Raw genomic sequence first — 14,538 nt, forward strand, 5'->3', positions numbered from 1 at the left:
TGAGGTATTATCTGTAAGAAAGCAAATCAAAGGCTGAATGAGGGACACCCGGGAGGCTCAGTAGGTTAAGCGTTCGACTCTTGATTTTGGCTGAGGTCAGGATCTCACAGTTTGTAGGATCCAGCCCCATGTCGGGCTCTGTGCTGGCAGGATGGAGCCTGCTTCAGATTCTCTCTCTCTCCCTCTCCCTCTCTCTCTCCCTCTCTCTCCATCTCTCTCTCTCTCTCTCTCTTTGCTCCTCCTCAGCTCATGTGCTCTCTTGTTCTTTCTCTCTCTCAAAATAAGTGAACGTTAAAAAAAGTTTTAAAATATTGGAAGTGCAATTACAGAGGCTTTATATTCTGTTTTTGGAAGAGAATGCTTAACACTGAAAAATTATTGATCTGATGAGGGCAAGGTTCATATTTATGTTGCTTGGAACTCTAGTTACATTTTGTCTCTGCTTCAAAGCCTTCCATTCAGATAAGTAACATTTTGTTGTATTAAAAGACTCTAAGCAGGGGTGCTTGGGTGGCTCAGTTGGTTAAATGTCCAAATCTTGATTTCAGCTCAGGTCATCATCTCACAGTTCATTAGATCGAGCCCCACGTTGGGCTCTGCACTGACAGTGCGGAATCTGCTTGGGATTCTCTCTCTACCCTTACCTCTCTCTCTCTCTCTCTCTCTCTCTCTCTCACACACACACACACTCTCTCTCTCTCTCAAAATAAACAAACATTAAAAAAAAAAGGCTGAATGAAAGTATCTGTGGAGGCTTGGATGCCAACACAAAAGTAATAAACTCATGAAAGATAAGTCCCAGAGATACTCAGTATGGAAGCATCATAAACATAAAGAAAAAAGATTCTTCTGAAAGCATGAAGACCAAAATCATAGTCAATGTGGTGACGACATTTAATAATGGTGGTACTGAGATGGAATCCAGGGGCTTACTTCTTTTAACTCTGGTGGTTCTCAACACTGAGTTAATAGGGATGCCCAAGCCCTATCTGCTACACCCCCCAATTGTGATTCAGTTGGTATAGGGTGAGCTTAGGCATTTTTTTCCCAAGGTCCCCACACAGCCAAGGTTAAGAATCATTGCAACCCTTATTCTAGGTCAGTGTCTCCTAAAACATGGCCACAGGTCACTCATGTTGGAACCACCTGGGTTCTTATTTAAAATGTTAAGTTCTGGAAGCTCGATCCCCAAGGCTAAGAATACTGCAATTTTTTTTTTTTTTTGAAGTTTATTTATTTTGGGAGAGTGAGAAAGAGAGAGAGAGAGAGACAGGGAGGGAGAGAGAATCCCAAGTGGGCTCCACCCTGCCAGTGCAGAGCCTGATATGGGGCTCGAACCCACAAACCATGAGATCACGACCTGAGCCAAAACCAAGAGCCAAGACGCTTAACCGACTGAATCACCCAGGTGCCCCAAGAATACTGCATTTTTAACTAGTACTCTCAACGATTCTTGAACAGAGCGAAGTTTGAGAAAAATTCTCTAAATGGTGTCTCACTGTGCTATAAATAATAATTTGTACTGGCCTACTATTATCTTTGGTATTCGGAAATAAAAATTTTTGATAGAAGTATATTGGCTATATTTGTGGTTATCCATGATGACTGACATCAGTGCCTGGCATAAACCACGATGGTTGATCCATACAGAACAATGCAGATCACCACCATGTTATACACAGAGGCAGACACTAGAATTGCAGGCCTACCTCTTAGGAAGAAATAACTGGCCTACTGAGCCAAATGTTATACTCAAACCTACAAAGCAAGGGAAAAACTGCTGAAATGTCACTCTGTTGCGTTTACGCTCCCAATTTGCTAAGACTCTTTTGCCAGTTAGTTGATAAACACACCTTGATGGATCCGAGAGCCCCAATTGCTACTTCGGGTGGCAGTATCACTGGTTTGGCATAAGTCCCACCAATCTGAACAAAAAAAAGAAAAGAAAAGTAAAAAGGAAAAGTAGAAAAAGTAAGCTTTTGGGGAACAAATGGCAAATGCAATATTGTATTTTTCATTGAATATATGATCAGAAACCTTAAGTTATGGTTTATGAATTTGAACATTCCTATTACTCACTGATCCGATGTTGGAAAGGGTAAATGTTCCTCCTGTAAGGTCAGTGGTACTGAGCTGACCTGCAGAGCCCAATTTCTGAAGGCGGTTCAACTCAGTGGCGATCTCAAATATAGAGCAGATCTGAACGTTTTTCACATTAGGGACAATCAACCCCTGCTCAGTATCCATTGCTATCCCAATGTTGTGAGACGCCTAAAAAAAAATTATAGAGTAAGCCTTTTCATAAGTTAACAGAAAAGAAAGGAACAACCTTCACTATCTTATAAAAACAACTGCCAAAAACTGTTTCTACCAGATTGGTGATGATTTAAATAATTTTTAAAGGATTTTTAAAGGATTTTTTTCTAAAAGATAAATTTTTATTGGTAAGAATATAGGGCAACAGGCTATTTCTATACATTACTAGTGGATATATAAGCTGGGGGGTATATAAGATTTTCTCGGGAATATTTATCAATATGTACCAACATTTATAAAACTTTGTGTTTAGGAGATAAATATAGAAGTATATAGAGATACACAGGGATATTGAGTTCAGACTAAGTCTGAGAAACTGCAAACAATCAAAATGTTTATCAATAATAAGCCACTGGTTAAACAAATAACAAAATTATGTTTATTGACATGTAATGATGTCCATTATATATTAAATGAGAAAGGAATAAGTTTAAAACCTTTAAGTTAAAAACACAATATGTATAACCACATATGATTTTTTTTAAGTATGTGAAAGTAAAATCCTGGAAGGATGCATGTCTCCACACAAACAGTAAGTTATTTTAGGGTCATAGGATTGAAGGTAAAGATGGTTACCTTCTTGTCTGAATATTTTTTGCAACAAGTATATACTTAATCAGGAGATTGTATTAATCATATGTATGAATCATATTGTATGGGAAGATTTTATTTTATTTTTTTATTATTATTTTTTTTTCTTCAACGTTTATTTTACTTTTGGGACAGAGAGAGACAGAGCATGAACGGGGGAAGGGCAGAGAGAGAGGGAGACACAGAATCGGAAACAGGCTCCAGGGTCTGAGCTATCAGCCCAGAGCCTGACACGGGGTTCGAACTCACGGACCGCGAGATCGTGACCTGGTTGAAGTCGGACGCTTAACCGACTGCGCCACCCAGGCGCCCCTATATGGGAAGATTTTAAATCCGACCAGCTAAAATATCTAAGCTCACTTTCTAATAAGAAATATAAATAAGGATCAGCATCCCAAAAAGTGTTCTCAGTTTCAATAAATCTTCAGTCCAAACAGAAGAGTTCACTCAAGTGGAATCCATACTTTCATTACTTTTCCTATTTCTGGTTAAATTATTCTGGTTTTAAAAACTGCAGGAACTTGGGGCGCCTGGGTGGCGCAGTCGGTTAAGCGTCCGACTTCAGCCAGGTCACGATCTCGCGGTCCGTGAGTTCGAGCCCCGCGTCGGGCTCTGGGCTGATGGCTCAGAGCCTGGAGCCTGTTTCCGATTCTGTGTCTCCCTCTCTCTCTGCCCCTCCCCCGTTCATGCTCTGTCTCTCTCTGTCCCAAAAATAAATAAACGTTGAAAAAAAAAAAAAAAAATTAAAAAAAAAAAAAAAAAACTGCAGGAACTCCATTTTGAGAGAGGTTATTCCTTTGAGGGGAGGATATGCACAATGGTTAACATAATCCATTGCTTGACAGCCATTTATTTCTATTATTTTAAGCGATAAACCAAAGGGGCTTAAAAATGGTACTCCATATATCTGAACAGTATCATTATTAACAAATAAAATCATTAACAATAGTAACAAATTATACTTCGGTTTAATATTTTATCTCATACCTTTAATTCTAGTCTAAAAAAACCCCGCTGTTTGAGGTACAAAGGATTTTCTAACCTACAAGTACATCTGCACTATTTTCTGTATTTGCAAGAACTTGCCAGAACACATAGCCAACCTTATATGTTATGTTCTGGCAGTTTTCATCCACAGAAGCATTAAGGATAGGAAACTGTAGTAGTCCCAAGGAAGCAGCCTGTTTAACAGAAAGAGAATGCAACATTAGTACTTTTTACTCAGGAAACTGGAAGCAGTAAGAGGTGTGAGGGAGGGAGGGAGCTTTAGTTAATGATGCTTAATTACACTGAGCTTAATTTCAAGTCTATATGTATCTAGGTATATTACTCCCCATGTTACCTCCAAGCAGGCGTGCAACTAGGTCACCCTAATCACTTAAGAATAAAAGATAACATTGTCAAGCAGCTGTAAACATCAAGATTTTCAAAATGACTATACAGATCAACCAAAGTACCATAGAAAATATCTAAATTCTATGTGATTTCCTCACTTGCACATAGAATCTTCCATGAGAAGTAAACTTGTAGTTCAAAACACTGAATTAAAACACAAAAAGGTAGTAACCTGTTTCCCTGTGGAGAAAGAACAAGTGATAAGCGTTTCCAAGGGCACCGACCATGCTCGTGTTCCAATAGGTGTCTTTGGCCTAGTGAAGGGCAGAGCTGGTGTGAACATTTACTTTAGAGTTCACCTTCCCAAACTCTCCCTCCTCTGCCTTCTTCTCCCTTAATCTTTTTTCCTTTTTTTTCCTCTTCTTACTTTGTAACGTTCCTCTTCTGTCCATATTCAAGTTTTCCTAACAGTCTGCTAAATGTTTTCTGTATCTGTTTCTCTGCCCATCCAGGATCTAATCAAAGTTCACACATTGCATTTGGTTGTCATGCCTTGTATTCAATTTTAAAAATAGGAAAATAAAAAATGCTTAAAACTGTCCTTAAAATCCAGCCCTCTTTAGTCCAATTAAGAGTGCTTTATATGTACTGTGTTAAGTGTTATTTTTGTCTGTAGGTCAGTAGTCATGTCAGGAAACAAAAAAAATCATTTCCTTGGGGCGCCTGGGTGGCTCAGTCGGTTGAGCGTCCGACTTCGGCTCAGGTCATGATCTCACGGCTCGTGAGTTCAAGCCCCGCATTGGGCTCTGTGCTGACAGCTCAGAGCCTGGAGCCTGCTTCGGATTCTGTGTCTCCCTCTCTCTCTGCCCCTCCCCCGCTCATGCTCTGTCTCTATCAAAAATAAGTAAACATTCAAAAAAAATTTTTTAAAAATCATTTCCTTGAACTAGAGAGTTAAAGCAGGTTTTACTAAGCATTTGATTTGACAACTGTAACTTTAATCTTCTCTATATAAAAATCCATAACTGAGGTTAAAGTGTTACACATAAAAACACTATTTTGAATGTAATCCAAATTTTGTAAAAGAAAAACCAAAGTGTGTGTTCACGGATACGAGGTCATTTTTTCCTTCTACAATAGATTGTAGTATTTTCCAAATGTTCTGAAATTTACATAGGCAGAAAAAAATGTTGTTTGAAAACAAAGCACACTAAATTTTATTTTCAAAATAAAGATATTTCATTCAGATTGGAACAATGAAGAAAAATAATAAAAGAAGTTCAATATATTAAAAAGTTGGTCTCTGCTTGCTTCAAAACAGACATCACCAGTGTCACTCACATTATTTTTAACTCTCCATTTGCCAGCTCTTTCCCTCAGCCTACAAATCTGTTCCAGTTTTTCTAGGAGGGGAGAGGGCAGATGGAATCTTTCTTCACCCCAAACAAGCACTATAATTGCCCTCTGTGCCTATGCTCTATCTGCTTTTTACCAGATATTTTTAGTGTCTTCCTCAATTTCTATTCATTTACCAACTAACTGGAATCAAGCTTCTACCTCAACAATACTTTATTCAATCAGTTCTGGGTAAGGCTACTCATGACCTCTTCATTACTACTCCAATAGCCTGTTCCCATCCTAACTTTTTTTTTTTTTTAAGGGCTTTATATTTATTTATTTTTTAAGTAATCTCCACAATCAACATGGGGCTTGAACTCATGACCCCAATATTAAGAGTCACATGCTCTACTGACTGAGGCAGCCAGGTGTCGCCCATCCCAACTTCCTTCTTGTCTCTTGGTATGAGAAGCTGAAGAAATGGCCCCGATGGTTCAAGCCCCTCTTGTATCCATGCCCTCTGGTACTGCTCTGAGCTCAGTCATGTGACTTGCTTTGGCCAATGAAATAAGAACAAACTTGATGCAGCAAAGCTTAGAACCGTGCTTGACGTTTCTGCTTCCTCTCTTCATCCCTGACAGTACTATGAGACCACGTGCAAGCTAGCATGCTGGGGGGAAAAGAAACACGTGAGGGGAGAAATGAGTTATTTCTGCCAAGGCCATCCTACACCAGCCCACCCCTAGCCAACCTACTAGCTGTCTGTAGACAAAGAAATAAATCTGTCAAGATCAGCAGACTGGTTCTGTGGACTCATGAGAAGTAATAAATGGATGTTATTTCAAAGTACTAAATTTGGGGGTGATCTGTTGATACACTGACTTCTAGGAGACTCTTTCCTGGTTGTCATACCACTGACTCCACTCACTTTCTTCCACCGTCTCTGCCAACTCAACTTGTATCTACCCCTTAAATGCTGATGTAAAATCTGTAGCCTTGTTTTCTTCTCATTTGCACAAAATTTGGGTGATTTCATCCATCTGATTCAATTACTGTGTCTCTAAAAATGACTCTATAGCTAAAATATAACCCAGATGTCTCATTTATAGACATCTATTACATTGCATGTTTATAGAGCATTCGCTTAGTTGTTTAGGGTAGTTGCTAAAACAATGGAGATTAACAGTTTCTGCCCCAAGAAGCTCAGCATCCAGTGAAGAGAAAACAGAGCAAACATGTGCAATACACTGAGATACACTGCAATGAGAAACAAGAGTATTTAACTCAAACTGTGACAGCTACAGAAGGCTTCTGGAGGAGGATATTCCTGAACAAAATTTGGCATTTAGGATGTGCAGGCATTTGATCAAGGAGGAGGGGGCATTTCACGTGAAGTCTTATAGTCCAGCAGCCATGTAGGCTTAATATGATTAGAACAGGAGTGACTGAGAGATAAGGCTGGAGAGGTAGGCAGTAGAGACTGCAATAATATTTGTATGCCAAACGAAGGAGTTTAGAAACTAACCTGAAAACAATGAAGGAGACCACTGAAAAGAACTGGGGAATACTACAGTAATTTCATTTATGGAAGGTCAGTCTTGGTACAGTATGGAGAAAGGGCTAGAGGGAAGCCAGCCACACTAGAATTAGAGATACCAGTATGCATTTTTGAGTAAAACAGACCAGAACCCAAAACTTGGCTTCTCCACTTATAAGTTCCATATATCCTTGACAGGCTTCTAGATTTCTCTGAACCCTAAATTCCTTAAATAGAAAGTGAATATAGCCATATTTACACGTCAGGGGTATTCTGAGAATTAAGAGAGATAATGTATAAAGCATGCTTAGTAAATAGTCTGCCACATGGTACCTGCTTCATAAATTGTTGTTAATGTGAGCTAGACGTTGAGCTGCTTAAGGTCAGCTGACTGTCTTGGTTTTGTTTTGTTGTTGTTGTTTGTTTTGTTTTTGTTTTTGTTTTTTTGTTGTTTTGTTTTGCTTTGTTTTTGACTGTCTTGTTTTATAATGGTCCTAAGGCCTAGAAACAATTCCCAGGACGTTCAATATGTTTGTTGAGTAAATGAAAACGAACACATGTCAGTGATATTCAAGAACGATACCGAGTCTCATTTTTGTCCAAATCAGGATTTTGCTGGAGTGATCTTTTCAGAATTAAAGGCTTTACTTAACTGGCAAGACAATCCTTTAGCTAGCTCAAAGAGATGAGTTGATAAATTATGACACAAATTTCAATTTTATAAATTCCTATGAAACAAAGAAATAGTGCACTTGTACATTTTTCTAACCATATGATATGGTGAAAAGTAATATTTTTATCTAAATCCATGGTTAACACATTGTATATTTGCAAAACAAAATTTTAATGGCCTATTCAAGCCCTGTTTGAAATGAATGAATCTCACCTTTAAGAAAAAGGGCAAAAAGGAGAGTTTAATTCCACGGGCAAAAGCAATGGGTTTTAATTCTTCTCGTAACTTAACCAGTTCAGTAAGGTCAACCTCATCACAATACCCAAAGTGAGGTATCTTCAGGGCTATAGACATGGTCTTGACCATTGCTTTATGAAAGCCTGGAAAACATTAAATACATATATTTTTTTGAATTCTTAAATCCTATAAACCTTTTTACTAAAATTGAAGGTTCTCTAATGTCATTTACTTTTCCAACTAAACTTTCCTCTTGAGGCTACCATCTTTATTACATGATTTGAAAGACACTAATTCCAATGCTGAAGCACTGATTACAGCATAGCACCCAAGGTCAAGTGTAATAACATTAGGAAGTAACTACCTTCAATGGTGTGGTATATAGAAAAATATAAAAAAATGCAAGCCATGTATTTACCTAATGGATTTCTTGCAAAGCCATGTTTCTGTAAGTTAACTATCCTAAGAGTTTATAAATAACAAATCAGAGCTAGTTATTTGGAAGGTAACTAAAAATTATAACATCTTAAGTCTTCAAAAAGAGCAATTATCAGTATACATGTGTATAGTCCAAGAAACCTGCTAACCTATTACTCTTCAGAAATTAACAGAAATACACTGAAACTTTTCTGGAAAAACTATGTTATTTCACCGCTAAAAAAGGGGGAATTTGAACTTTCCCCTCAGTAAGAATTGAAAACACCATACTATACAGAACGATCTAGTGAAGTAAATGTCCCCAGATAACTTGTCCTAGTGCCTTACATTACTGTTATTACCTTTTATGGGTTCTGTTTTGTCTTTGCCTGTGAATACTGGAGGCTTTGATATTGGTACGGGAATAGTTCTGTCTTTTGGTTTGGGTGGAGGTGGCACGATTTCAGCTTTTGGTGAAGGAGGTAATATAGCTCCAGTCTGCTTTTCCAAATAGTTGAGAATATCTTCTTTAAGTATTCTGCCATCTTTTCCTGAGCCAACAACTTCACTCAGCTTAATCTAAAAAAATGACACATTTTTTATGTGACAAATAATACTATTTTTTTTTTTTTAATTTTGTTTTTCAACGTTTATTTATTTTTGGGACAGAGAGAGACAGAGCATGAACGGGGGAGGGGCAGAGAGAGAGGGAGACACAGAATCGGAAACAGGCTCCAGGCTCTGAGCCATCAGCCCAGAGCCTGACGCGAGGCTCGAACTCACGGACCGCGAGATCGTGACCTGGCTGAAGTCGGACGCTTAACCGACTGCGCCACCCAGGCGCCCCCAAATAATACTATTTTAAATGACAAATAATACGATCTAAAAATAAAATGTCCATCATTTAAATCTCTAAATGGAATTTAACCAATTGAAAAAAAAAAAAAAAGGCTCTCTGCCCAATAAATTAGTATAAGGAAAGAACATTTTTATTATCTTCATAGAATGCTAACAAACAATAACTGCCCTTCATATGTAATCATTTGTTACTTTTTAAAGTAACAATCATTTGTTACTTTTTAAAATTCATTTGTTACTTTTTTTTTAAGTTTATTTTTTAAGAGAGAGAAAGAGAACATGCTGTCTCACATGAGCAGGGGTGGGGCAGCAAGAGAGGGAGACAAAGGAACCAAAGCAGGCTCTTCACGCAGCAGACAGCCTGCCTGATTTGGGGCTTGAACTCAGGAACTGCGAGATCATGACCTGAGCTGAAGTTGGACACTTAACTGACTGAGCCAACCAGGCGCCCCACATTTGTTACTTTTGTATATACTGTTCATTTGCCAATGTGTTAACAATGCAGTATCTACACCGTCCATTTGCCAATGTTGTAACAATGCAGTATCTGCATTGTAGATAATCTGCACTGCACTGCATATAATCCATAGCTATGAAAACTTACATTTTTAAAGTCAACTAGTTTTAAACTTCTTGCAGTTCTTACTAGATTTTTTTCTTTTTTGGAGACTATATAAGACGAACTCAAAGTTTAAAGAGTTAAACACTGTAACAAATGTCAACCCATGTTTCTGACCTTAGACAGCAAGATGGACTCACTCATGTCAAGCAGTAACTTAAGCAGCCAAAGGTATTGCAGCTAACAGCAGGCCGCATCACCCAAACCAGCATAGTACTAAGGACTGATACCAGTAAGGTCGTGAGAATCTAGAAGAACCAGGAACTGATTCGAATCACCAGAGGCCTGTCAAAGCCTAAGACTAAACTCCTTTAAAAAAGGAAGACTTCTGTAGCAAACAGACTCTCCAGATGCCGAGCCTTCCACATGTGACTGCATTAAAAAGGCAGTTACCACCAAAAGTTCACCTGACTGATCTCTGAACAGAAGACATCTGATCCTCTACTGCCTGAACATAATAAGCAGCATGTGCCAAGAGGTGACCCAGGCCACAGCGAGTCCTCACCTCAACTCTCAAATGCATACCACTGACTTCGAGTTTGGTTTGTTAACCTCTTACCTCTTATTGTATCTTGTTTGTTGTGTTGTATTGTGACATGTATGAAGCCCAGTTAAATGCTTTATGATTGAATAAGCTGACATTGTGGAAAGACACTCATGTACATGCCTTTATGTCATGTTTAAAGCAACCTGGCTATCAGTACTACTAATAGTTAAAATAATCATCATACAAAAGCTCTTAGTTTTTTCTGATAGTTGTTTAAGAAAGATAAGTACAAAACATTGAAATTAGGGGTGCCTGGGTGGCTCAGTTGGTTAAGCATCTGACTTCCGCTCAGTCATGATCTCCAGGTTTGTGAGTTTGAGCCCTGCATAGGGCTCTGTACTGATAGCTCAGAGCCTGGAGTTGGCTTCAGATTCTGGGTCTTCCTCTCTTTCTGCCCCTCCCTCACTCATGTTCTGTCTCTGTCTGTCTGTCTGTCTGTCTCTCTCTCTCCCAAAAATAAACACTGAAAAAATTGAAATTAATTTTATTGAGGCATATTTGGAATGTTGAGTTTCTCAGCCCAAGTTAAATGGCACATATGTTTTATTATTGCTTCCTACAGAATAGTAAATGACATAATTCCACTTTCCACTAGACACTCATTGTGAGATGGTGATTTATGACAAGTATATTTTTGGTCTTCCTCCCCAGATCTGGCACCGAGCTCCTAAAATCCTTGAAATGACCAGTGATAAAAAAGTGTCTTTTATTATGTTAATGAACCTTTGTAAAGCCCTTAGGGAACCTAAAGATGGAGGCTGGTTGCCAGGGGAACCAACTGTGTGATTAGACGTTTGTAACTTTCAGTACCCCTACCCCAGGGCAGGAGGTTGAATCAGTTGCTAACAGGCAATGATTTAATCAGTAGGGGTTATGTAATGAAGGTTCTAAAACACCCCAAAATGCTTGGAGGCCTTTAGAGAGCCTCCAAGTTGAACATTGGAGATTTGGGGAGATGGGCACACCTGGAGAGGGCATGGAACCTGTCCACCTCTTTCCACATATACCTCTGTGTCCCTCCATCTGGCTGTTCCTGAGTTGTATTCTTTTATAATAAATCAGTAATCTGGTGAGTAAATGAGTTTCCTACGTTGTATGAGCTGCTCTAGGAAATTAATCAAACCCAAAGAGGGGATTGTGTGGACCTCTCATCTGTAGCCAGTAGGCCAAAAGTATAGCTAATAACCTGGGCTTGCGATTGGCATGCTAAATTGGAGGGTAGGTCAATGGAACCTTGTCTCTGTAGGTAGGGGGTCAGAAGCATTGGTGATAACCTGGCTAGAGAGCATAGGAAGTGTTGTGGGGGAAGGGTGGGCAGTCTTGTAGGATGGAATCATTAATCTGTCAATTCTGGCACTGTCTGTGGGCAGACAGTGTCGGAACTGAGCTGAACTGTAGGATACCCAGTTTTGTCCAGAGAATTGCTTGTTGTTGTGGGGACCACGCCCACTCCCCATATACACATTGGAACTGGACCCAGGAACCAAAAAGGTTCATGATTTTTTTTTTATTAAAAAAATTTTTTTTAATGTTTTTATTTATTATTTTTGAGACAGAGAGAGACACAGCATGAGCAGGGGAGGGGCAGAGAGAGAGAGGGACACTAAATCCAAAGCAGGCTCCAGGCTCTGAGCTGTCAGCACAGAGCCCAACGCGGGGCTCAAACTCATGGAGTGTGAGATCACGAACTGAGACGACGTCAGACGCTTAACCGACTGAGCCACCCAGGCGCCCCCATGATTCTTTCTGAAAACACTGTGATCTGGCTTTATTTAATCCCCTTTGTGTTTGGTTACAGAGATAAAATATTCTTGTTAAATTTAATTCTATTTAAATAGACACATAAGCTTAGATGATGGCCTCATACTTAGTGTGTATTAATTAATTTCTCAGGGTTAAGTCCTGCTTCATTTGTATTAGTGCTTCTCTAAGGATGACTTCAGAAGAATAAGACTTTATAGTGTCAAACATTTAGTTTATAACAAAGAATTTTGAGAATTTAGGCAAATAATTTTAGGTAATTTCAAACAACTGTAAATGCCATTGGTTTTTAATTTGATTCACAATTTATAATTTAATAATTTAAATTATAATTTATAATTTAATAATTTAAATTATAATTCATAATTTAAATTCAATTAATAAATACATAAACTGTGAAAAAAGAAAAGGTGATTTATAACAAATCCAGTGATTTCCAGTAATTATACAAATCTCTAGTTATTATATACATCTTTAAGAAATGGCATAGAGGGGCGCCTGGGTGGCGCAGTCGGTTAAGCGTCCGACTTCAGCCAGGTCACGATCTCGCGGTCCGTGAGTTCGAGCCCCGCGTCGGGCTCTGGGCTGATGGCTCAGAGCCTGGAGCCTGTTTCCGATTCTCCCTCTCTCTCTGCCCCTCCCCCGTTCATGCTCTGTCTCTCTCTATCCCAAAAATAAATAAACGTTGAAAAAAAAATTAAAAAAAAAAAAAAAAAGAAATGGCATAGGAAAACAAAATCATGCATTGTTATAGGTAGTTTTTCTATATAATTAAGAAAAAACATTAGTAAAAGAGTTTATAACTTTCAAAGCAATGCACAAGATTATTTCATCTGATGCCCATAACAATGTAGTGTTTCATACTATTATTTCTATTTTCTATTATGCTAAATAGTCTTCATATTTGAACACATTGAATCACTGCATAAATTTTCATTAAGTGTTTATAACATAATTTACCCAAGCATATTCCTCATTTTGAACCATATGTGCCTTCTCACTTTGGGCTATATAAAACACTTGGAAGAATATATTCTAGATTGTTTCCTTGGGACAGTTTCCCAATGTTAGGATAATTGTCTAAAGGGATATGAACATTTTAATGACTCATTACATATTTCTAAAATGTAAGCTTCTTTTTTTTTCCCACTGTGACTTAACTACTTCTCTCAAAAACAGACAAAAATCCTGCATTGTGGGGTACAGTGGAAAGAACCCAAGTTTGAAAAAAGACAAATTCCCAGTTCAGCTACTTACTTGATTTTAGGCAGTTTAATTAACTTCTCTGCCTTTTGTCATCTGCAAAACGGGGATAATCCAAACCACCCTGCAGGATGGCTGTGAGGATTAGAGAGAACATGTACATGGTGTCTGACTCATAAACGCTCAAATAACAAAGGCAATAATTGTTGAGGCAGTATGTAATGATCAAGGGCACTGGTTCTGCAGTCACAGAATCTCACTTCAGGATCCTGGCCCCACCACGGTGTTAGTTGTGTGACCTTGGACCTGTTACTTGACTCTCTCCAAGTCTCTAAATAGCCCCCATAATTTACAGCATTGTTGTAAAGATCAATGAGATAACACGTACACACTTATTGCAGTACCTGGGGGCCACCTAGCCCTAAAGGGAAAGCACCAATGACTGGATGATAAGAAGGAATACAAAAGGCTGGTCTGTTAGCCTCAACTCAGTACAATTCTTTGGTGTTCTCCAACTCCTTTAAATCAGATCCTTGAGACCACATTGTTGCCTGGCCCATTTCCCTTTTCTTCCCTTCTCTATCTTGCTTCCCTCATTCCCAGAAAAGGTATTCTCTCCCTCAGTCACTCCATTACATGCACCCAAACCCCTGTCTCAAGCTGGCTTCTAGGGTGCCTGATCTAAAACGCTAGTATTTATAAGTGTTCAAAAAATGGTAGCCCTGACTATGAGGCTCTAAGGAAGAATAATAAAATCCCATTGCCCAATTAATATAAATAAGAAGTTTGCAATTTCTTCTCATTTCTTATTGGTGCTTTTATGCAACAATCACTTCTCAGTAACACACATTTTCATTTTCCTTTAATCTCAACTTGACATCTCCTCATGGGAGAGCTGGCTACTTTTTCATAGACACAAATGTGTATTTTCTGTGTAATCTCGCACTTAAATACGAAGGAAACTTACATTGTTTTCCATTGCTAGGCGGCGAACTGCAGGAGTGGCCAATGTTTTCTGGCCCTTTATCTCTTGGTGTGTGTGTTCATCATGGGACACAGCAGGAGTTTCAACAACATCTTCTTCTGAATCTGGTAACGAGGTAAAA

The 14,538-nt window shown here is 38.7% G+C and overlaps 1 protein-coding gene across 1 annotated transcript in view; it reads right to left on the minus strand.

The window, feature by feature from the left end:
• DBT (dihydrolipoamide branched chain transacylase E2) overlaps positions 1-14,538 on the minus strand; it is a 61,633-nt gene that overhangs the window by 4,250 nt on the left and 42,845 nt on the right. Inside the window, exons 5-10 of the mRNA XM_045478412.1 lie at positions 14,400-14,521; positions 8,807-9,023; positions 8,004-8,170; positions 4,011-4,088; positions 2,080-2,271; positions 1,854-1,925 (exon numbers count right to left, since the gene is read on the minus strand). Of these exons, the coding sequence (XP_045334368.1) occupies positions 1,854-1,925; positions 2,080-2,271; positions 4,011-4,088; positions 8,004-8,170; positions 8,807-9,023; positions 14,400-14,521 (848 nt within the window). The remainder of the gene's footprint in view (positions 1-1,853; positions 1,926-2,079; positions 2,272-4,010; positions 4,089-8,003; positions 8,171-8,806; positions 9,024-14,399; positions 14,522-14,538) is intronic.

Source organism: Leopardus geoffroyi, chromosome C1 (genome assembly GCF_018350155.1).
Source record: "Leopardus geoffroyi isolate Oge1 chromosome C1, O.geoffroyi_Oge1_pat1.0, whole genome shotgun sequence".
Taxonomy (NCBI): domain Eukaryota; kingdom Metazoa; phylum Chordata; class Mammalia; order Carnivora; family Felidae; genus Leopardus; species Leopardus geoffroyi.